General features: G+C 39.6%; 1 protein-coding gene across 5 annotated transcripts in view; it reads right to left on the bottom strand.

Moving 5' to 3' along the window:
- Window positions 1-20382, bottom strand: part of EPS15L1 (epidermal growth factor receptor pathway substrate 15 like 1) — a 43489-nt gene that overhangs the window by 7062 nt on the left and 16045 nt on the right. For 3 of the 5 annotated variants that reach the window (XM_061466883.1, XM_061466888.1, XM_061466887.1), the window contains 8 exons: window positions 20160-20324; window positions 18503-18629; window positions 18330-18380; window positions 17816-17952; window positions 16687-16747; window positions 16241-16323; window positions 14726-14858; window positions 2683-2888 (listed from right to left, as the gene is read on the bottom strand). In XM_061466883.1, the coding sequence (XP_061322867.1) occupies window positions 2683-2888; window positions 14726-14858; window positions 16241-16323; window positions 16687-16747; window positions 17816-17952; window positions 18330-18380; window positions 18503-18629; window positions 20160-20324 (963 nt within the window). The remainder of the gene's footprint in view (window positions 1-2682; window positions 2889-14725; window positions 14859-16240; window positions 16324-16686; window positions 16748-17815; window positions 17953-18329; window positions 18381-18502; window positions 18630-20159; window positions 20325-20382) is intronic. The other 2 variants (XM_061466885.1, XM_061466886.1) reach the window with 2 other exon arrangements.

Here is a 20382-nt window from a genome sequence, read left to right as displayed (position 1 = left end):
AATAACAGTTACTCTTTCTGAAATACAATCAGCTTTGGTCAAACCCTCTGTTGAGAAAACAGTCTTACTTATATATAGCTTCCATCTGAAGATAAATCTTCCAAAGCTTATGAAAGTCCCAACTGTGACTTGCTTATTGTATATTTTTTGTGGTTAAAAGTGCTGAGTAAAAAAGGCAAAATAGGCGATTCATTGGCAACGAATCTGGATGTGCCTTGTTACAAATGGTTTGCAGAAAGGCATAAAAGAGACTTTTCAGGAGCATAACTCTGACCATCAGATAGCGAAATACCCAACAGTGCCTATAAAAAGGCAATGTAACCGAATTACAAGTCATTCAATACAATAACAATTGGTTTGCATATATGCAGGTTTTAAGAAGTCTGTAAATATATCTCATATAACTGTCATTTCACTGAAATCCCCCTTTTTGCTTTCTTTGGAAGTTCAGTTAGACCCAAGGCAGAAAGGAGGAAAGGAGCAGAGTGCAGAGAAACTGATCAAACACACAAAAGCTGCACTGACTCGTGTGTACTAAATCACCAGCTTATACTAAAAGAGAAAATGAAGTTTAGCTCTAAGCGCTCTGTTTCTGTTGGCAGGAAGATTGCTTTTCTTGTTGTTCTGTAAACTGAAGCTGGAACCTAGAAATACCTGAAATATGAGCTACCAAAAGGCTTTGTTTTTTAACAAAGAGCCGTATTTAATGCCATGAGAATATACTTAAACTGGGGGGGGGCATGAATTTGCCAGAGCCTCAGAAAAAAAGCACCAGGTTTTCTAGAGTGCTACTCGAAGCAAGTGAAGGCTCTCACGTTACTTCTGGGCTAAAGAACTTCAAGTAAAAAAATCAAACCTACGTGATTCTCTGATTCTGTTCTCAGACTCCACGGCCTGAAAGCTTTGTGTCAAAAAGCCTTCTGTCAGTCAAATGGCTCTGAATTTCCATTATGAGCAAAGTTCCCCAAACGTCAGGCAAAGAGCAGTGCAATATTCTTGCCGATTACAGGGTAACTGGTACAATTAAGGCTTCATACAGAGGATTAGGAATTCTCAAGTGCAGCAACATAACTGTGTTACAAGCAAGCAAAGAAAACGCCCAACAAACTGCAAAGGGATCAAGTCCCCAGTCAAATTCATGTAATGAAGTGCCACTTAACAGTAATTCTAAGTGCTACTGCTCAAGATCTCATTTTTCTATTTTTCCTTTATCTTCTAAAGTTAATCTCATCTCCTGAAAACCTGATGGCACAGCAAATTTCACACTAGAGCACCCGCTGGGATGGGGATCAGTGATTTTAGTTAATCATTTAATGCAATCAGGCAGTGTAAGCCACACTTTTAACTTAAGAAATGCAGTCTGTAAAGGAAGCCAACAAGAGCTGGGTAACAGTCATTCCATTCCATTATTTGTCTTTCACTGAAGGAAGAAATTAGATGTTCAAGAAATTTCAGATAAAGCAAGTTTTGCGTCTTATTTTTATTAAGAATGTCACCATTTTGTATACAATCACAGAATTTAACTGTGCAAATGCAACAGGCTAGTACTAACTGTGGTAAAGCATACAGAGTATCTTGAACTTTGACGTTTTCAGTATCATAGATAAATTAAAGCACTGAGGTCAGCTAAAAGTATGCAGACGACCTCATCTAACAATATCAAATAGGAAAGTGATAACACATTTACTATTAACTAATAAATGGGGGGGGAACCATGAAAAATAAGCAACCTGAAAGATTCAGCTTGAAGACCTCCACTTGTTGATGAACACTGGACTGTGCTCATCGGAGTTAAGTAACAGATTACGTTGGCAATTTTACTGCATGGCAATGTGACAGAACAAAAATACATGAAAGGAGGAAGAAGGCTGAGGCTGTGGATGGAACAGGTTTCTATCTACTCATGGAAGCAGTAAGAACCACACTACTACTACATTTACAGTGATTTCCAACCTGCCAGCACTGAAAACAAAGCCTGATGTTTTTTAATGAATGGGTGCTTGGCTTTGCTTTCAAACCTTCTCACAGTGTCTTTCAGAACACAGGATGGATGTTTCTGTATTGGTTCTTCAAAACAATTTTGTTTTCTTTCTCTAACAAGGGCTTTTCTACAATAGCAGTAATGGGAACAAAATCCAACAGCTAACTTTTCAACCTCTGTCTCGGATATGCATCTTTATGACCACATTCCATCATATACAGCAAACATTGTGACAGGATTGTCAGAACTTTTTTCACAAACAATTACAAATACTTTAATGGAACCTTTCCCTTTCAGGATTTGCTTCCCAGGATATGGTGAAATCACTATAGAAACGTTTTCAACAATTGGTTTTGACCCTTTACATCATTGGCTCCCAAAACTCAGTTTACAAAATAGCCTCCATGCAACAAAAACAATACACAGATTCTGCTACAAAGAATTTGTGAGTAAAGGCACACTGTACTAAAATAATTTAAAAGCAAGTAAACCCTTTAAAATTTAGTATGAAACTTCTTGGTTTTTATTGAAATAATGCCTTTTTATTACAGAAATATTAATACAAAAACAATGAGGACAGCATGAAGGTACTAAAAGACAGAAGCCAGTGAACAGTAGGTTTGCAGTTAAAACAAAACCCCAATAGATTGCTGCAAGCAGAGCAGAAAGTGGTTTGCTCAGAGACAATGAACTTAACTTACAGAGCTGAAGTCTGCAAACCCCAAGGAAGAGTCTTTAGAAGTTTTACTTGAAGAGGAGGGAGCAAATGGATCTTTTCCACTAAATGGGTCCCCAAACCCCTTTTTACTTTGAAACGGGTCACTGCTGTCAGCCCCAAATGGCTGGAATGGATCATGGGGCTTGGGAAAATCTGAAGACCCAAGGTGGCTTACAGGAGTACTTTTACCTGGAAAGTTTAGGAAAAAAACAAACAAAAGGAGAAAAAGAGAAGTTACTTACCATGGCCAATGCAAGCCCTTAAATAGGAAACTGTGCTGATACAATTTAGCATCATCCATCCTTCCTGGGATGGTTTAAATTTTAAGCAGATATAACGGTACTCGTTTCTCAACGCAAATTGTCTCAAACAGTTGTTTTATTTAAATAGATTTATTATCTTACTTATAGATACTGCAGTATTAACACCTTTGAGATTTTAAATTATAAGACCCAATATAAAGCCATTTGGTCAGAAGAATTCGACAAGTATGACTTTAGGTCATTTTCCAGGATTGGAGATACTTCAAGTTTAAATTTGGGATTATATAAAAGACAGAATACTTCAAAATACAGACCACTAAAGATAAATAATTAATCACGTTAACCAGAATTAAACAGTAACTTATCTATGACTTTACAGAACACATCCTGGAACTGGTTTATCCTTCCACCACACGTACAAGGGAAAAGAGACTGATTAAGAAATCACCTTGTCGTGGGGTGCTTGCTGTACAACCCACCTTTCGCAGGTGACTGCTTGTTCTTACATTCCACCCCAATAACAAATATAATCACAGGAACGACTGCATATGCTCATAAATAATGGTTGTGTATTTTGTTGGTTACAAATAGAAACTCAGCAGTTAATTTTTAATTCCCCTTGTGAACAGTACTGTTTTGTTAGGTCAAATAACTAAAGAGATATACAGGTACATTTGCCTCTTCCTATTAAAACAACCCCAAACAAGCAATCAAAGAAGGTATTTTTGTGGTTGCTCATGAACTTTATAATATTTGATGGAATCTCTGGAAATCCTCATTTGCCAAAGAGAAATAAGGATCAGCAAACCTAACCTACCCAGCAGCCTGCCTTCACCTGCCATTAAATCACAGCTCCCATCCCAGGGAACATCTTCCCTGGCACTTGGCTTGCTGAACACACATCCCTCTTGTCATCAGCAGGTTCCTCACCCTGCTGGTGACACCTCCCTTAAGGGTTAGTGCACAGTGGGCAGGGGCTCACACTCCTCAAGCTCAGCCAGGCACAGATTTACAGGGGAGCTGAAGGAATCACAGACTCAACTCATTTGTGTGGTGCTAATGCCAGACCCAGGCTCCTGATGCAAGGCAGTGACCACGGCAGGCACTGTGCTTCAGGAAAGATGTGAAGCAAGCACAGCTGAACAAGCAGACAGAGGGAGATGTAGACAGGACACAAACAGTAAGAGATATAACTGGATTTGTTCAGTCTTAGAGTATGCAAGGAGAACCTGATCACAGTCCTGTAGGCAAGTCTTCCATTAAGAGAGAGACTAATGGATTTAGATTTTAGCAAGAGAGATTTACATTAGACAATTTGTAACATTTTAAAAGGTTAAGAATACTCAAGCCTGCCTAGCGAACTTGTTGCATTCCATCATCACGTCCAGGAGGTTCTAGAAATCACACTGGTTTAGCTGCCTTGAAGCTGGAGGATAAATGAGATCCCTTAAAAGCTCACTCCAGTACTATTTGTCATGGTTTAGTACGTGCTCCATTCTGGGTATCAGATGTGGCAAGGATCTATGGTTATACCCACGTTAGCAACCACATGTGGGACTTCTAAAGATGGCAGATCAGACCAGGGATTTGTCACTGATGGAAGGAAGCAACAAAACATAAAGGAAATACCAGCAGCATTTGCTCTGCCCGTAGGCATGGACCCTTCTTCACCTGAGTTTCAAACTGCCTTTTCTATCAACAGAGGCCACATTTTGTTCTCTGAAAGTGTTGCTTTTACATCCTGCCATCACCATAGCCTCCAGGAGATCTCATCTTTCATCACAGCTAGGCACTGTCAGGGCACTAAGCAAACCTGGTAAAGGGATGAGTAACTCGGTATTCTGTATGCAATTCTCCAGAAAAAAAGAGCAACTTAGTTTAACTGAAATGACAAAGAGAATTGGAGTATCTGCATTTATTAAGGCAACACAAGAGCCCTCTACATTTTTCTCCTTCCACTACTGCCAGTTACTATCAAGCAAATTCCCCCTAGTCTCCTTCTCCCTATATTGCACCAAACCAATTCTGACTGATAGAGGCAAAAGTAACCCATTTTAAGCTGCTCTTTTCTTAGGTTAAATCTGCTGCTGCTGAAACCACTTTGTGGAACTGGTGACTGTTAACACAAACCTAAGGTTTGCAACGTATTTGCTCAGCAAACCTGTTTTTTTCTAGGTGGCCCGTTTAATGTTTTTGCACGAAGCCCCTAGTGGTTTCAGGATGCACACAGAGCATCGGGGTTTCTCCTGCTTCATCTTCACACAGATCACAAAGAATAACTTTGCTGGAGAGGAAATGTCGCCACAAATCATAGAGCTTTTGCTAATACTGTTGAAAATTTTCCTTTCACATCCCAAATGCCGTTTTCTTCATTTTTTCCTACGTTAAAGAACAGAAGAGGGCTATAATTTTTTTATTATTTGGAAAAGGCGAAATATAAAAATCAGGTTTCTTTTTTGCAGAGCAATTTTCAGGGCTATGCTCCATGCTGAATACACCAGTCCTGGCACTCAAAACAGCATCCTCAATGAGCCCTCTTTCACTACACTCTCAGCATTGCTTACAGTTTGTTTTATCCTGCTACACTCTGCAAACATGGGTTTGAGGCCTGGCAGAAGTTTGTTTGGTTCAGTCAGATGTTCAAATTTACTTAGTTATTAGCCACACATTAGTAGTAATGACACCAGAATGATCTTTCTGACATCCCTGCTGGGTTACACCCAGTGTGAATCTCCCAGTGCAGTAAGTGGATACTGAAGTACACAGCGGCGTATTCCCATGCCCAGAATGTGTATTTCAGACCCTATAACGCAAAGCAAAAATACCCAAACCACATTAAAACTGAAGGACATCGGTAAAATTGTAACAATGCAAAATATACTCTTAGCAGTGGCTGAGATTGCATTAATCTTATATTCACTGGAAAATGTTCCATTTTTACACGCTAATGCTCATCGTTTTGGAGGCATGGCGGTATGAAAGTGCAAGCAAACAGTTGTAACCCTTACTTATTTGATTTTTCTACTAATAGTTTCAGGGGAAAAAAGTGCAGAAAAAAGCAAAACAGGTCCTATTCTGAAACCACAGCAGTTTCAGCAGTTACCCAAGTGGTGCACCCAAACCACACCGAGGACTCACTTCAGCAAAAAGAGATGATGTACAAAATGGTTTACCACAGCAAATGCTGTTAACTTAAGAGCGAACTCCACCCATGCGAAGGGTTTATCTAATTTCATACCCCACAGCAAAAACTTTAGGGTTGACATCTATAGTTCAAGGCAAATATAATCTCCGTGATAAGATGCAATTACAGAAATTTCTCTTACCGAATTGCAAGGTATTGGCAATGAAAGAATGAAGTGAAACATTTATAGTTTTCTCTGTGTTTTATGTTTCAATGATGGTCCGAACTTTCTGCTTAGCAGATCTTGCTGCATGAGTGGAAGCAGCATGTTTTGCTGGCTGAAGCCTGCATTCAGCATGCTCAAACAGGGCAGAATTGAGATGACATGATTTCAGACTTTCACTAAACAAGGACTCCTTTCCAGGAAACTCTCTGGAGTGAAGAAATATGCTTTAAGAAGTCAGAGTAATGCTACATAGGATAAGTAATGCTAGAGTGAGTTAAATCCGTGCCTGTGATTACACTTGGACATACAATACCAGGGTTCCCACCTCTCACATCTGCCTACCTGGCAGAGGAAGTGTTACTCTAAAAGCTTTGGAGACTGTGCAGTTTTGTAAGGTGCCTCCCAGCACATCTTCCTCTTGTCACTTCACCAAATTTACGTATCATTCCTAACTTACTCAGCGGGTTCTTCACCATCCCATTAAACTACCCAGCTCTTCCACTGAGGCAGAATAAAACTTCCATAAACTGTAAGGAACTTACAGAAAAATCACTCTTAGTTTTCAAAATGTGCTTGAAGGTTAGTAACATTAAAGCCAGTTTTCTACAGAATACTCAGGGGTATTTTGTCTTCAACAGGGGCTATTTCTGCACTGGATTTCAACTGTCTGGTGATAATGCTCTTTGCACAAAATCACTACACTTTTAGTAACAGAAGGAAGAATTTTTCCTATGCAAAAACCCCTTGAAACTGGTTTTGCTTAATATTTGCAAGATGTGCACCTTGAGCAAGCCTGTAGCTCTGAAAAGCAGAGCTGAGGAGAAATACCCTGAAAACTACAAACTTCTTGAAAGGTGAGAAATTGTTGTACCTTCACAACAGCCTAACAACCTGTCCTGAAGCAGCTGCTGCACAGCCCCTTTCAACCATCGCCACTGAAATAACTGTGAGAGATGAGCATAAACACCACAATCAAAGTGTGAATGGAATTTTTAGTTGGTGGCCGGGCAGGTGCTCCACCCATGAGTCATTTACCCTACACAACACGGGCTGCCTGCGTTCGAATGCAACTGTCAGGGCTGCTAGAAGGCATGAAAAATAGAAGAATGTTTTCCTGCGCATCACAAGCTTTTTGGGTGAGTTTTTCACTCTCGGCTGCTGCTGAGGTTAAAAACTAAAGGTAAACAGGCACTGAGCTACTTGTGAGTAACTCGGGTACCCAAGAAGCTCTAAGGAAACAGGTGTGGTACCAGTTAGAAACAAACAACACTCCTGTGATCACTCACCGAATGAAGAGCAGAACTCTCTACTCTCCTCTAGCCCAAAGGATTGACCCCCCTACACACACTTGAATATGCCCATGTGAATAAATGCAAGGGAATGATTTGACCTTTTTTCCTGATGAACACAATTCTTTGGGTCACAACTCCTGGTGGCATCTATTACACCTAACATGGCTTCTTTCTTCTTCAAACAACCTCACTAAAAACACAGAGCAAATTTCCCTGCAAATTCATATCCATGCGACATTGGACAGGAGAAAAGGAACGGCCACAAAAACACAATGTGTTTAAACACTAAGAATTCCTAAGACACCATTTGCTTGCAAGAAAGGAATTAGTAAATGCACACAAGAAAGGACTCAAGCTTTGGTTTGCATGTTTTTCTCAGCAGAATACTGAACACTTTCAGCTAATTGAGACACTGAAGACACAGCATAGGCAAACACAAGTCCAACTCAAAAAGTAGAAGAGATCTATGCTCCCCCCCCCCCCGAAAACTACCAAGATGAGGACAATGGGAACTGATAGTGCTCTTGCACTGCTCTGTGGATGAAAAATAAATCTAAAATGGTCAAAACAGTCAAACCATAAAATGCCTTAAATTTAGAGAAGTAACACATATGAAAAAGAGCTATATTTATCACTGATATACAGGAGGAGGAAGCATCAAACACAAAGGAAGACAGCAGCAGAACAGGGCTGGTACAAACACCTTCTCCTGATTCACGCCAGCAGAGAGGTAGCTGACATAACGAAGCATCTAATCAGGCACAATAGTAGTAAGAGGCATCCAAAAATTCAAGGGGTGCAAAAGACATCCCACAGAGTGAATCTAATTCAAAACCTTCTTGTTAGGCAATCCTGGTCCAGATAAGCCTGGAAGGGGTGTGCATACCCCACCAAGGATCCACTCAGGCTCTGAAGTCAAACTGCCTTCAGAGTATCTTGTCTTCGTATACATTCTTAACCATGAGCATTTCAGTGGCCAAATCTATCTTAAATTGACCGTCCAAGATCTATGAGCAGAATGGAAATGTGCTCTGTGAGTTGGCTGTTCATTTTTCTTGCATTTCTGCCTTCTTTGGGGCTGACAACAATATTCTCCTGCAACCACATTTGTGAAGAAAGGGCAAAGGATCCCCATCCAAAACTAGGGAACTATTATTTCTGTAAATGATGGATTACAAATCCTCAGAGCTAAAAGTTTCCAGATTAGTTCAATGAAATATTAAGATCCTGAAGATCTTAATAGCTGTTAATGCCTGATCTCTTTTTTTTTTTTTTTGGCAGTCAACAGGTTCAGATATCATTTCTCTTTATCTGCCAAGTGGCAAGATGAAAAAAATAAGACTTGATCAGATTTTGCTTCAGTCAGTAGGGGCTTTTTCTGACTTCACTGGGCCAGCAAAACACATGGAGCAGTGTTGCCATCTGTGATTTGGTAAAAATACTGACCCCAAACACCCTGGCTGGTTAAATTATCATCAATAACATCATTACTATGAACTTGTAGAAACTTCTAGCCACTCAGATGGGCAAACCTTTGTGCTTGCACGGAGGCCTTCTGGGGCTCCACCCAGGCCAGGCATCTCTGAGGGACTGGAATCATGCTTCCTAATTTAAGGCAGGCTGGTTAGTCCCTTTATCTGTCTTCTCAAGGCTTTCTCCAGTATTCTGACATTTCAAAACCACTACCAGACATAAAAACATGAGAATGGAACTGAAGTCCTTCCCTCAAACACTGAGGTGTTAACCTCTAACCTCTGAAATGCCAGTTTGTAAATTCAGTTGCACATCAGAGGAGCTCAGAATAAACAGATCAAACCCCAAAGTTCTTTGTCACAAACTCACTCCCTGCAGCCTGCAATAATTTCCCCATAGAATTTATTTTAATCCCTCTATTTCAAATAGCAGCTGAATAAATCCACTAATTTCTCTCTGATACGGGTTGAATTCAGTATGTACTGCTTTGAATTCCAAGCTACATCAGCTATTAGCAAACCAAAGAAAAACTGGATTTGTAAAAGCATGTTAGCATTGAAGAAGTTCACTATAAACACAATACCCACCCCCTCTATTTGCTACTAATATACAATATATGTAATGGTAAATTGTGAAATTTAAGTGTAAATTGTAACATTCGCACATTAAAAAGCTGGAGTGATAAAATAATTGGTTTTATTAAATAACCTGCAGGAAGAAAGCACAAAAGGTGTCATCTTCTTGGGCTTTTAGGACTTCAGTTCTTTCAAGGTTAAAAAGGTCAAAACCACTATAAGCAAGCAATAAAAATTTAGAAGAGGTTGAAGGTTACACACTGGTTAGTGGTGAAGGTTCTTCCACTAATATCACTGGTTAACAGTACTGTTATAACCGCAATGTGGAATGCATGGTGCTGCACTTAAAGGAAGTGGTAAGGGTGGGGCAAAAGCAGTAGGTCCCACGATCAAAGCACTAGAGCATTGAATTTTACTTATAACCCAATCACTGACACCCACACAGCAACTTCCTGCACTTTAAAAAAAAAAAAAAAAAAAAAGAAAAAGAGGAAAAAAAAAAAATCTGTTTCTCTCTTTTTGTAATCAACAACTTTTACCTAGAAACTAGTTAGTGGTGAGCTCTGACTGATTTCTATCTGCAGCTTGGGGCTGAAAACATAATTGTTAACCTGTGAGAACCTACCGGACCCATTTTAACTGACAGGTTTCAGTGCTATCGTCTCTTTCAGGCTTCTTGATTCATAATGACACAGAAGTCTTACAAACCCCAAGAAATATGAAGCAAGCAGAAGTTCAGCAGTGCTAAGCACCACAGGTGCTCTAGGACAGAGAAGAAAATGTACTTACAAAGGCTTAGCCATATTTTAGGAAAGCTTGGGAAAACTGTTTGCACTGGAACTCAGATCCCTGTCACAGGGCACTTGTGCTTAAGTCTATCAGTACACACTACTATTAGTTTCATCAATGTAAGCCATTTGTCTTGTTTTCTATTTATCACAGCCCATTATGCAAAGCACAGGCCTGTTTATAGCTAATTTTTTTCAGTGCTTTTTGAGCATTATTCAAGATACACCATCAATAAATACAGAAAACCTCCCACTTTTCTCTCAAGAAACCCTCAAGTTCTCCAGTACCACCTGGTGAACATCAGATTACTTCAGCCAAGTCCCAGGGGAGCTGTATAAAACCCGATGTCCATTAGGAACTTCATGGACTACGAATGCATTCCTGAAGAGAAAGAACATGCACACACACCCTTGGGGATTTTTATTAGCACAGTCTAGGCAGAAATGCTAAAAAGCTGTTTCTTAGCTGATCTTTCTCGACCTAAAAAGAGAAACTTAAACCAGGGTAAGGGACAGAGATAGTGATTTTTCAGATCTTTGCATGTAACAGGTATATTGGAGCTCTGATGTACACTGGTGTCCAGGCTTGCTGATTCTGAAACACCTTCTTGTCATTCTCTATTTTTATTCACTGATTTATTAGCCTTCCTTCAATTCTCTTTAAAGATTATGCACTTTACCTTTAAACAGTTACACTGAAAAAACTGCAAGAGAGCATTTAATCAGAAAAAGACATGAAATTTCTTTTGGTCCAAACAAGGATCAGTTGAAGACTTTGTAACATCTAACAGATCTTGAAAGACTTTGGTTCAAAAACAAATGAGAAAGAAGGAAAATGATTTATGAAGAGCAGGACAAGTATAAGCCTCAGAGTCAGCTTAAGATACAGCTTTACAGAAATAATCTCATGATTGTCATCCCTTCTCTTGAGTTTTTGAGACGGGAAAGATATGAATCTCAGGGATGTCTAATCCATGCCACACAGCAAGTGTTTGCCTATCTTTGCCAGAGAGTAACAACCACAGACAGCTGTGAACTGAAGTATTTGCTCACAGAGGCAGCAGATCATAGCTGCTTCTCAGTGTCCAAGTTTTGAGAAAGCCAAACACCGACTAAAACCAAACCAACCAACCAATCTTCACAAGCAGCCAGCAAACAGGTCAGGATTTATAAGGCCAGACTATGGTTACCCACTGCAACCCTGCTCCTGACAAGGCTGGCAGTAGCAGAAAAGTTCTCTTAAGCATGGTATGAAGACTGTCTCCAGAGCCTTTCTATGAGAGCAGCTGATCTGAGCTATGTATTCATTTTAGAGGTTTTTCAAGCTACATCTGAAGGGGCCTTTTGATCTGACCTTCAGTAAATGGTAACCAGTCTCTGGCTGAAGTGTTTCCCCAGCGCCGTGTTCAGTTCCAAAGGCCTGCTCTGCCTTGGTCCTCGTGAAGAAACAAGACCTGATGCAAAACTCCTTGTTCATCTGGACAACACAGAGCCACATGGGCAAGATGGGTCCATCCTGCACATCCTGCTCAGCCAGGACACCCTGCAATACCTTGATGGCTTGATCAGACAATGCTTGCCTTTCATGTACCTGCTAAAAAACTTTGCAAACAGAAAAGCAACGAACCAGGAACAATCCCTGGTGGATTTTGTTAGTTCCTCCCACTTAACTTGGAAAATCAGACAGCTCTCAATGCTCTGCAAAAATTAGTATTTTCTACTTGAGTATATATATACCTCCCTAACAAAATACCTCCCTAACAAAATGCAAGCAAACCATTCAAGTGCTTTTCACTATTAAAAATCCCCCTCAACAGAAAGAACAGTTTTACTAAAGAGAGCAGGAGCCCCCAACAGAAAGGCCAACTACACATTTGCCTGGTACTAAGTAGCATTTATTCATCCTTCAGCAAGATTGTTATCACCTACTTGTTTTTTAATTAAACAGACCAATGAGAAGGGTAAGAAACAACGGAAGTTTCTTGTCTGTTGTTTGTTTTCTGAGCAGCTTTCCTATTTCCAACGTACACTTGTACCCCTGTATCTCTTGCTAGAATCGCAGTGTATTACTATATAATTTCTCATGCTTTAAGTAACCACTGAAGATTGCTTTAGTTGTGGAAGGAAGGGAGGAGTATAACTGCATAAGCACATGAGGCTCATCTGCTTTAAAAAAAGCCTGCTTTGTTTCCTCCTTAGTCTATTTTATCATAACAACATTTGCTTTTGGTAGAGCAGCGGAACCTCACAAATATTGTGTCTCCCAGAAGAGGGGAAGGTGCACATTTAAATGAGTGTTTTAAAAAGGCTGATTAAAGGCTGAGTGCACACGTCTAAATGAAAAACAAATCAGTAAAGCCAAAGGTTCTCCAAAATTCCTCACTACGTGACAAAGTGGAATGGAGAGGCATAAATCCAAAAAACCCCTCTTAGGGGAGTCAATCCTACAGCACGTACTTCTGTCCTTTGCTGCTACTGTTACCTTGTATTTGGTAGGAATTCTCATGTTTCGAACAAGAAACAGAAAGAAACCACATGAAAGAGATAATATAGGTGTATTTAGTATTTGTTTGACTCATTCAACTTCATACAGGTCTTTTAACACTACAGTATTTCATGAAGACTTTTCCTCAAAAGATCCACTTACAGCTTTCCTTGAAAAACAAAGAAAGAAAACCATCATCCACAACGGCAAAGAAGATTTCCTTCATCTTTTAAATTCTGCTTTTATTAATTTATGTCCTATTAGTTGATATTTGCCAACTCTCTAGTAACTCAAGAGTAGAAACTATCTACACAAAGCAAGCAGGGGACAGGCTTCAAGAACAATCCTAGAGCATTCCCTGAACAATTTCCATCAATACTCACCTACGCAGAACCTCAGCATTTGATTTCAGGGGTTTTGTGTGCATCAGCAGCAGTAAAACCATAATAATAGGAACAAACTAATCCTGCTGCAATGGCCTGCTTTTAAGTTTACAGTATTAAATAATATATTCCAAACCTTGGATCAACCTATAGGATAGTTAATGACAGGACACTCCAGGAATAGAACCTTGACATTAACCAAGGAGCTAGCTCTAGCACAACTGGTCTGCAGAACCAACCAGATACCTGCTGTTTTATTACCAGGATGGGTGCAGGGTGCATGCTTTGCTCCAAAATGCAACAGCAGAAAGGTAGACAATCCACACATTTAAACAAGGAAACATTAGTAATGGAACTGTTTTCTTTGTATTATGCTTCCCAACACTGGCACTGGATACATAAGAGTACTGGATGCTGACCAGCACGTTGGGGTTGGGTTGTTTTTTTTTGAGACAACTGGATGTTCACTGCTATTAGTTACAGAATTACACTGTTGCTAAAAGGAGACTTGAAACTAACAGCTCGAAGTGGCTTCAGTTCTCAAAACAGTTTCACTGGTACATGCATATTTTGAAAATCAGCTCTAGGGAGGGCAAATAAGTGGAAGTTGAATCTCCACAGAGAGAGCTCTTCTTTTCAATTCAGGACATTCCTACCTAACTAAAAATATCCACACATGATGGACTTGCAGCAGGAATAAGCCCTATATTCATACAGTGTTTTGTATTCCGTTAATGCAGCGATGCATGAAGGCAAGAATGATCATACCTGGACAGAGCAGGACAGGTCTATCTAGCCCTGTACCCTGTTCTTGTTAGGATCTAGTGGCTAATGCATCAGGAAGAACAGTAAAACAAGGTATTGATACAACCATACTTCAGACTATTCTTGCACCTGCCTAGGTGCAGACATTCAGCAAGACAGGATCCAGAAAGAGTATTTTGGCGTTTGGTAGACCCTGATGCCCCTGTTGGATTTTTCTTCTAAGAATTATCTAGTTCATTTTTCAGCCCATTTAAACTTTTTTGCATTCACCGTATTCTCAGGGGAATAAAAAAAAAAATATCCTAAATTTAGAGTACTGTATAAAAACAAACCTCTGTTCCTTCTGAAGGTGCCATTTACTAATCTCATTTCTTGCCCACTTGCATAAAGACACTTTTTCCACCCCCTGCATATTTCCTTGCCACAACTGATTTTACAGAGCTGTCCTATCACTCCCACATCATCTGTTTTCCAGTCTGAAGAATTCCAGTTTGGTTTACTGACAATTTCTGCCACTTTATTGATCATCTCATACTTCCTCTTCCATGGTTGAAATATAAGATAATGAGGTAGAAGACTGTCAACTTGTCCTTATGCTCAACAACATACAGAAACTAGGATAAATTGTGTTAAAAAAGGAAAACCTTCTTACCACTGGGTGGCTTGGGTCGTGGAGGGACATTTTTCTTCGGTGGCAATGCTGGTGTGTCTGATTTGCTTTTGAAGGGGTCATCTGAGAATCCCACCCCCCCAAAAGAGGAGGCGAAGGGGTCTGAAGCTACCGACTACATGAGAGAAAAAGAAAAGCATGTAAGCACATTGTAGGATATTTGTTGTTTCATGAAAGCCAGAAGTAAAAGCATTAAGTTCAAAAAATAAGGACATATGCACAGAATTGTGTCAGTGGTGTAAGAATGAACACCCACTGAGAGAGGTGTTAGGGTTTTATTTACATTCACAAGTACTTACACTCTTACTCACATAAGTAATTCTAGAACTTTTTGTCCTAGCAAAAAACTGATGAGAAAAAGAAAAGAAAGTAAAACTACTTTTAGTAAAAAGTAGTTTTGGCAATGAACAGTCATACTACAAGCTGGCCTTCACTCTGATAAACAGAACCATGACAGCAACTGGAAAAACACAGTCAAATGCAGAATGGATAGGGTTTTTGCCAAGCTTTTCTTAAGTTACACACAGTTATTTGTCTTTTTTGTAAAGCTCAGGGAAAATTCCAAACCCATATGTTTAACGTTGCCTGTTTGCAGCTGGCTCTTCAAAAGTACTTCTACTGATTGAACAAGGCACAGCAAATTATGCCACGCAAGGAAATTTAGCACTCTGAAATGCGGAAAGAGGAATTTTGTGGGCAAAGCTAAAGGAAAGGAAGACTTTTGCCAGAACTACGAACTCAAGTCAAACAAGTCAATATTTGTAAAGGCTATTGCCACCTAGTGGAGAACTAAAACCCCCACAGAAACAGGTAAAACGTCAGAATACACGAAGTTTAATTAGTGAAAGGGATGTGATAATCTGTTTTGTAATTAACATTTACTCTACGATGTTCAAGTGTTACTGTGGGACCAAGTGTAAAAAGTTGGGCAACTGATGTCAATTGTCAATTCCAAACTCCACCTCAGAGAGCCAACTGTGACTGATGCAGACGAGGAGGGGTAAGGACCCAGTTCTATTTCAAACACCCTATATACCCATTTTATACCAAGAAGCCAAGGAAACAGCAATTCTATTAAAAGCCATGAAAGCTCAGCACACCATGCTGTCCACCTTCCTCTGGTTCCTTGTACTCATGGAGAAGTCAAAGAACAAATCGGGATATGATGAGATAAAGTATCCAAGAAGCAGACTTCAGAGGAAGGTTGGGCACTGAGATGTATTAATATCTGGAACAACCACCTTTTCTTACAGGTGAAAACTAGAAGTTATGCTTCTCTGGTATTTGAAAGTGTTTGTGAAAAGTTAATTTATCCCTGCTGAATCTACCAGTCTTGGTTGCCATATCTGAGATGGATGGAAAATGCTTTGCTAAGTAACTGGAGAGGCTGATTGGAAAAAGCTTAACAAAAGTGGGTTGTCAGCTGAAAAGTTACAGTCAAAAAAGTATCTGTAGATACATTTTTAAAAGGACAGTTGCTTTCCTTGTAACCTTTACCTTTGACATCTGACTGAAGTCTGCAAATCCCTCCCCACTACTGAAAGTGCTACTTCCAAATGGATCCAGTGTTCCAAATGGATCTGAAACAGATAAGGAAAAAAAAAACAAAAAATGAAAGTTATTTAAAATATTTAAAATAAGAGTTATGAAGTATGCTTGGTGCCAGTGAAGCACAAAACTAGGCAGGTGATTCAGAAACACTTGCATTTTGACCAGGCATGAGATGTTAAAAGAGAATTCCATAAAACAAGTTTGCTACCAGCTGGGGTGGGGTGGGGGGAGTGCATATGAAGACTTAATCTTCATAATCCATAAAAGGACTGCAAGGATATTTGCCAACTGTTCACAATACACTTTCTTTAGTCTCAACTTTAACATTTGATTCTTCTTTCAGAAAGAGATACCTCTTTATTCATCTTCAAGAGGAAATTTTTTCTTCTTACCTGGACCATTTGAAGAGATACTGGAAGATGTAAAAGGATCACTGCTTTCAAAAGGGTCAGGCTAGATAAGAACAGATATACACAATTATTGTTCTGCTGTGCTGTGCACTTGTCTTTTTAAGCATATCAAAATCTCTTGCATTATTTCCAATTTCAGACCACTCTGTTAAGTGGACACATAAGCAGGATAAAATCAACTGATAACGTGATATTTGCATTGTTAGTGCATTTGGCTACTGATGGCCTTGTACAAAACACCAAGTACCTCCAAGCAAAACACATTAAAGTGACAAGTGTATCATGCTGAAATACAAGAGATATCAGCAAACAGGGCAAAATAAGACAGAAAACCCAGAAGTATTCAGTCTTCAAGCAAAAGAGACTGAATATTCAATTCAGGTCAGGCATATACATTATTGTTAATTCAGAGTCTGTATATCACTTCTTTTTAAACTGATGGTGTCTGACAGTTGCTCTTCAGTTTGAAAAGTCTGCTGTTATCTAAGTACAAACCTGTACTGAAGACAAACCAACCTCCCATTGACTGACACTGAAATAGCGTTCTAACACTTGGGTAGCAACAGTCAATGAATGCCATAAGGAAGGGTGAGGGAAAGGATTAATTAAACAACAAAACAAAAATCCATACCCACCCCCCCAAACAGCCAGACCCATACACATAAGGACAGCTTAAGAACTGTGACTATACATTTGACAAACGTGTTCTATGCAGTCCTTCCACTCTGTTGGCTCTATTGTCTGTTGGTGGCTCAGTAATCCCTTAGCCAGATCAGTGCCTCGATCCAATTCACTATGTGACTGCACAAACAGAAACAGCGATGGAATGGAGGTAATGGTGTGGATGAGTGGGTGCTGGCAGCTTGAAACTCCCAACAGAGAAAAGAAATATCCACCTAACTGCATCTTCACGGTGAACAGACAATGTTATCATGGAACTGGAGAGAACAAACTGCTGATTGCCTTAGCAATCCATACTTCAATTTTAAGGACGGAACTCATGATACTTCAGCAGTTAGGAGAAAAGTATTTTGTGGTATTTTGTTCCTTTCAGACAATAAGCTTGGAAACAGTAAAGAAGTTATTTTGTGTAGATTGAGAAATTACTGACCTTTGAGGGTAAAGTGGGGGGTTTTGTGAATGGATCTGAGGTAAATGGGTCGCTCTTCACCTGCTTCTTGAAGAAATCCTCAGGGGCAGAACTACGAAATGGGTCACTTTCCTTAAATGGGTCACCTCCAAATGGATCTAGGAGTGTATGAAAAGGTAAATAGACACAGCACCTACCGTGTCCATAATGAACCATTCTACATTCCACCTCATACTCACTGATGGGATTTTTCTTATCAAACCAAACAACAATTTGGTAAATCGGATAAACTCTCAGATAACAGGATATTTACTAAGTTTGAACAGGTACATGTTTAATATTAAGGTTATGGAACTAAAGAGTTACATGCACGTTATTGACATTGACGCTGAATCACTCACATGCACGCCCTATCAGGTTTCTATGTTCCCCACATGCAAACCAAAAACTTGAAGCCAGGAAAACCTTGGCAATCCTTGTGTTTGGCTACGAATTGTTTATAGCGTATCTGTCTTGTCATCAAAAGGGCCATTACCTGCTGGAGCAGGTGGTTGCTCTGCAAAAGGATCATGCTGGAATGGGTCACCTATGCAGAATAGAAAAATCACTTGTTTTATCCATTATTTAGCAATATGATTAAACTTTCTGAAAAGATCATTTACTCAAAAATTGATCTTCAAGGTCTCAGGAGAGCCACTGGTCACTTACTGCCTTTGAAAGGGTCTGCTCCCTTAAACGGATCCGATTTGAAAGGATCTTCTGACTGGAATGGGTCTGTATGCAGTTCTTGTGTATTATTGGTAAACATCAAGGCTTTATTCTTAAATGGATCATCCTAAAAAATAAGAGGAGAAACATTACAGCAACTTCCCATGGTAAAAATGCTCAGTTACCCATTCAGGAGAAATTTTATGTTATCTTGATTCCTGTTTACTGATCTTAATAATTACTTCCTAAAGAACTTTCTGAGTAAGGGGCTTCTAAGTAGAAATAATTACACCATAGAAAAAAATACGCGACCTGAGGCCACGCAGAACATCAAAAGGTGTTGTACAGCCAATACATGCAACAAAAAAGATTAAACTGTTGCCTGTATTCCTATGTTCAATTCTGAAATATTTAAATACCAAAACCAACCCCCAACCACTGCACTACCAAAAGATTTTTCTCTCCCAGTTATTTTGCAGCTCAGCTGCAGGTAAGAGAGTTGTTTAAAAGGAGACACAGCATTTGTGGACTTCAAATACAAGATATTACTACTGAGAAGTTAAGATTGCTTCTTGTTAGCTCATTCTTGAACTCAAAGGTCTAAGTACTGATTTCATGGTACAAAGTATTACGTGGCAGAAGGAGTGTCACCCCCACCACTTCATGAGAGGTTTGTCAGCAGAAGCCAACCCTCCAGCTTTGAAAAGTTACAAAAATACAGCCTGCACAAACAAATAGCAAACTGAAGTTATGAAACCTCTTCACTGCATTCCTTTGTCATGATACCCCTGTCTTTTGCCTGGTTTGGGTCTCAGATGAAACCAGTCCTTGCCCCAGTAGCCATATGTGCATGCAGCACCTGTACAACTGGGCTCCATTGACAAAGCCATTCAACACCAACACAAACACCTAGTAACAACCACCCGCTTACACTGCCCCCAGTACTAGAAAGACATGGTATTTCCTCATCCCTTTACAAGATGCAAAGGAAGAAGTCTAATACTTCTCAGAACAGTGGAGGGAGGTGGGGAGAGGAGGAAGAGGAAGGAAGAGTTAAGAAACAGGAAGGGGGCATGATGGTTTAAAACATTTACTATGAACATGTCCTGGAGTTTTCTTCCAGTAAGTGATTCTTAGGTTTTGCAAATAAGAGAAACATCTGGAAGTTTCTACTGGAAATTAAACATAAATGTTTATGCAAGCCCTGCAAGCACAGAAACTAAGCACCTAAGTGTTTTAAACCATGCCTCTCAATGTATTATTGTTTCTAATCTACAACTTCTCTTCTGCTGCGCATTTTATTACACTTTATCTGTAAAAACAAAGTCCTACCTCCTGAGACTAAGGATGCAACAGGTTACTTATCAAGGGTTAACGTGACCTTTTCTTTTTGTTTCCATATCCATACCGTTACAGCTACGCAGGCACAAAATCCTAGCACAAGACCTAATCCAAAGCTTAAAAATCAGGTTTTCCACCAGCATTAAAATCTTTGCCCTGCCTTGCACTGAAGACTGCTACCTTGCAGGGATCATGGTATTTGTTAACATATGAAAAGCCAACTAAACAAACATCTTCACTACTTCAGATTAGGTGCAAGTCACAAACCTAATTATTGTAGAAAACACCAAACAACAGCAGTTTTTTATACTTTTACCATAGCTCCATAATTGTTCCTTTCTGTCTGGCCAAGGCCTTCACTTATGTCTGCCAAATTCGTCAGGCTGCCACCATGAATCCCATTGAGAGCTTCATTATATTCTTCTATACTCCTATTGACTTCTTGATGACTCTCTTGAAGTTGAGAAAGTTTACTTCTTGCCTAAGCAATGAAAACCACTTTAGTCTGTTACGCATTCACAATGTCATCCTCACATTCT

This window comes from Pezoporus flaviventris, unplaced genomic scaffold (assembly GCF_033815535.1).
Source record: "Pezoporus flaviventris isolate CSIRO_AGI_PZ_B2104156 unplaced genomic scaffold, CSIRO_AGI_Pfla_v1 ptg000043l, whole genome shotgun sequence".
NCBI classification, from domain to species: Eukaryota; Metazoa; Chordata; class Aves; order Psittaciformes; family Psittacidae; genus Pezoporus; species Pezoporus flaviventris.
Note: the sequence above shows the minus strand (reverse complement) of the source record. Positions and strands in the feature narration are given on the sequence as shown.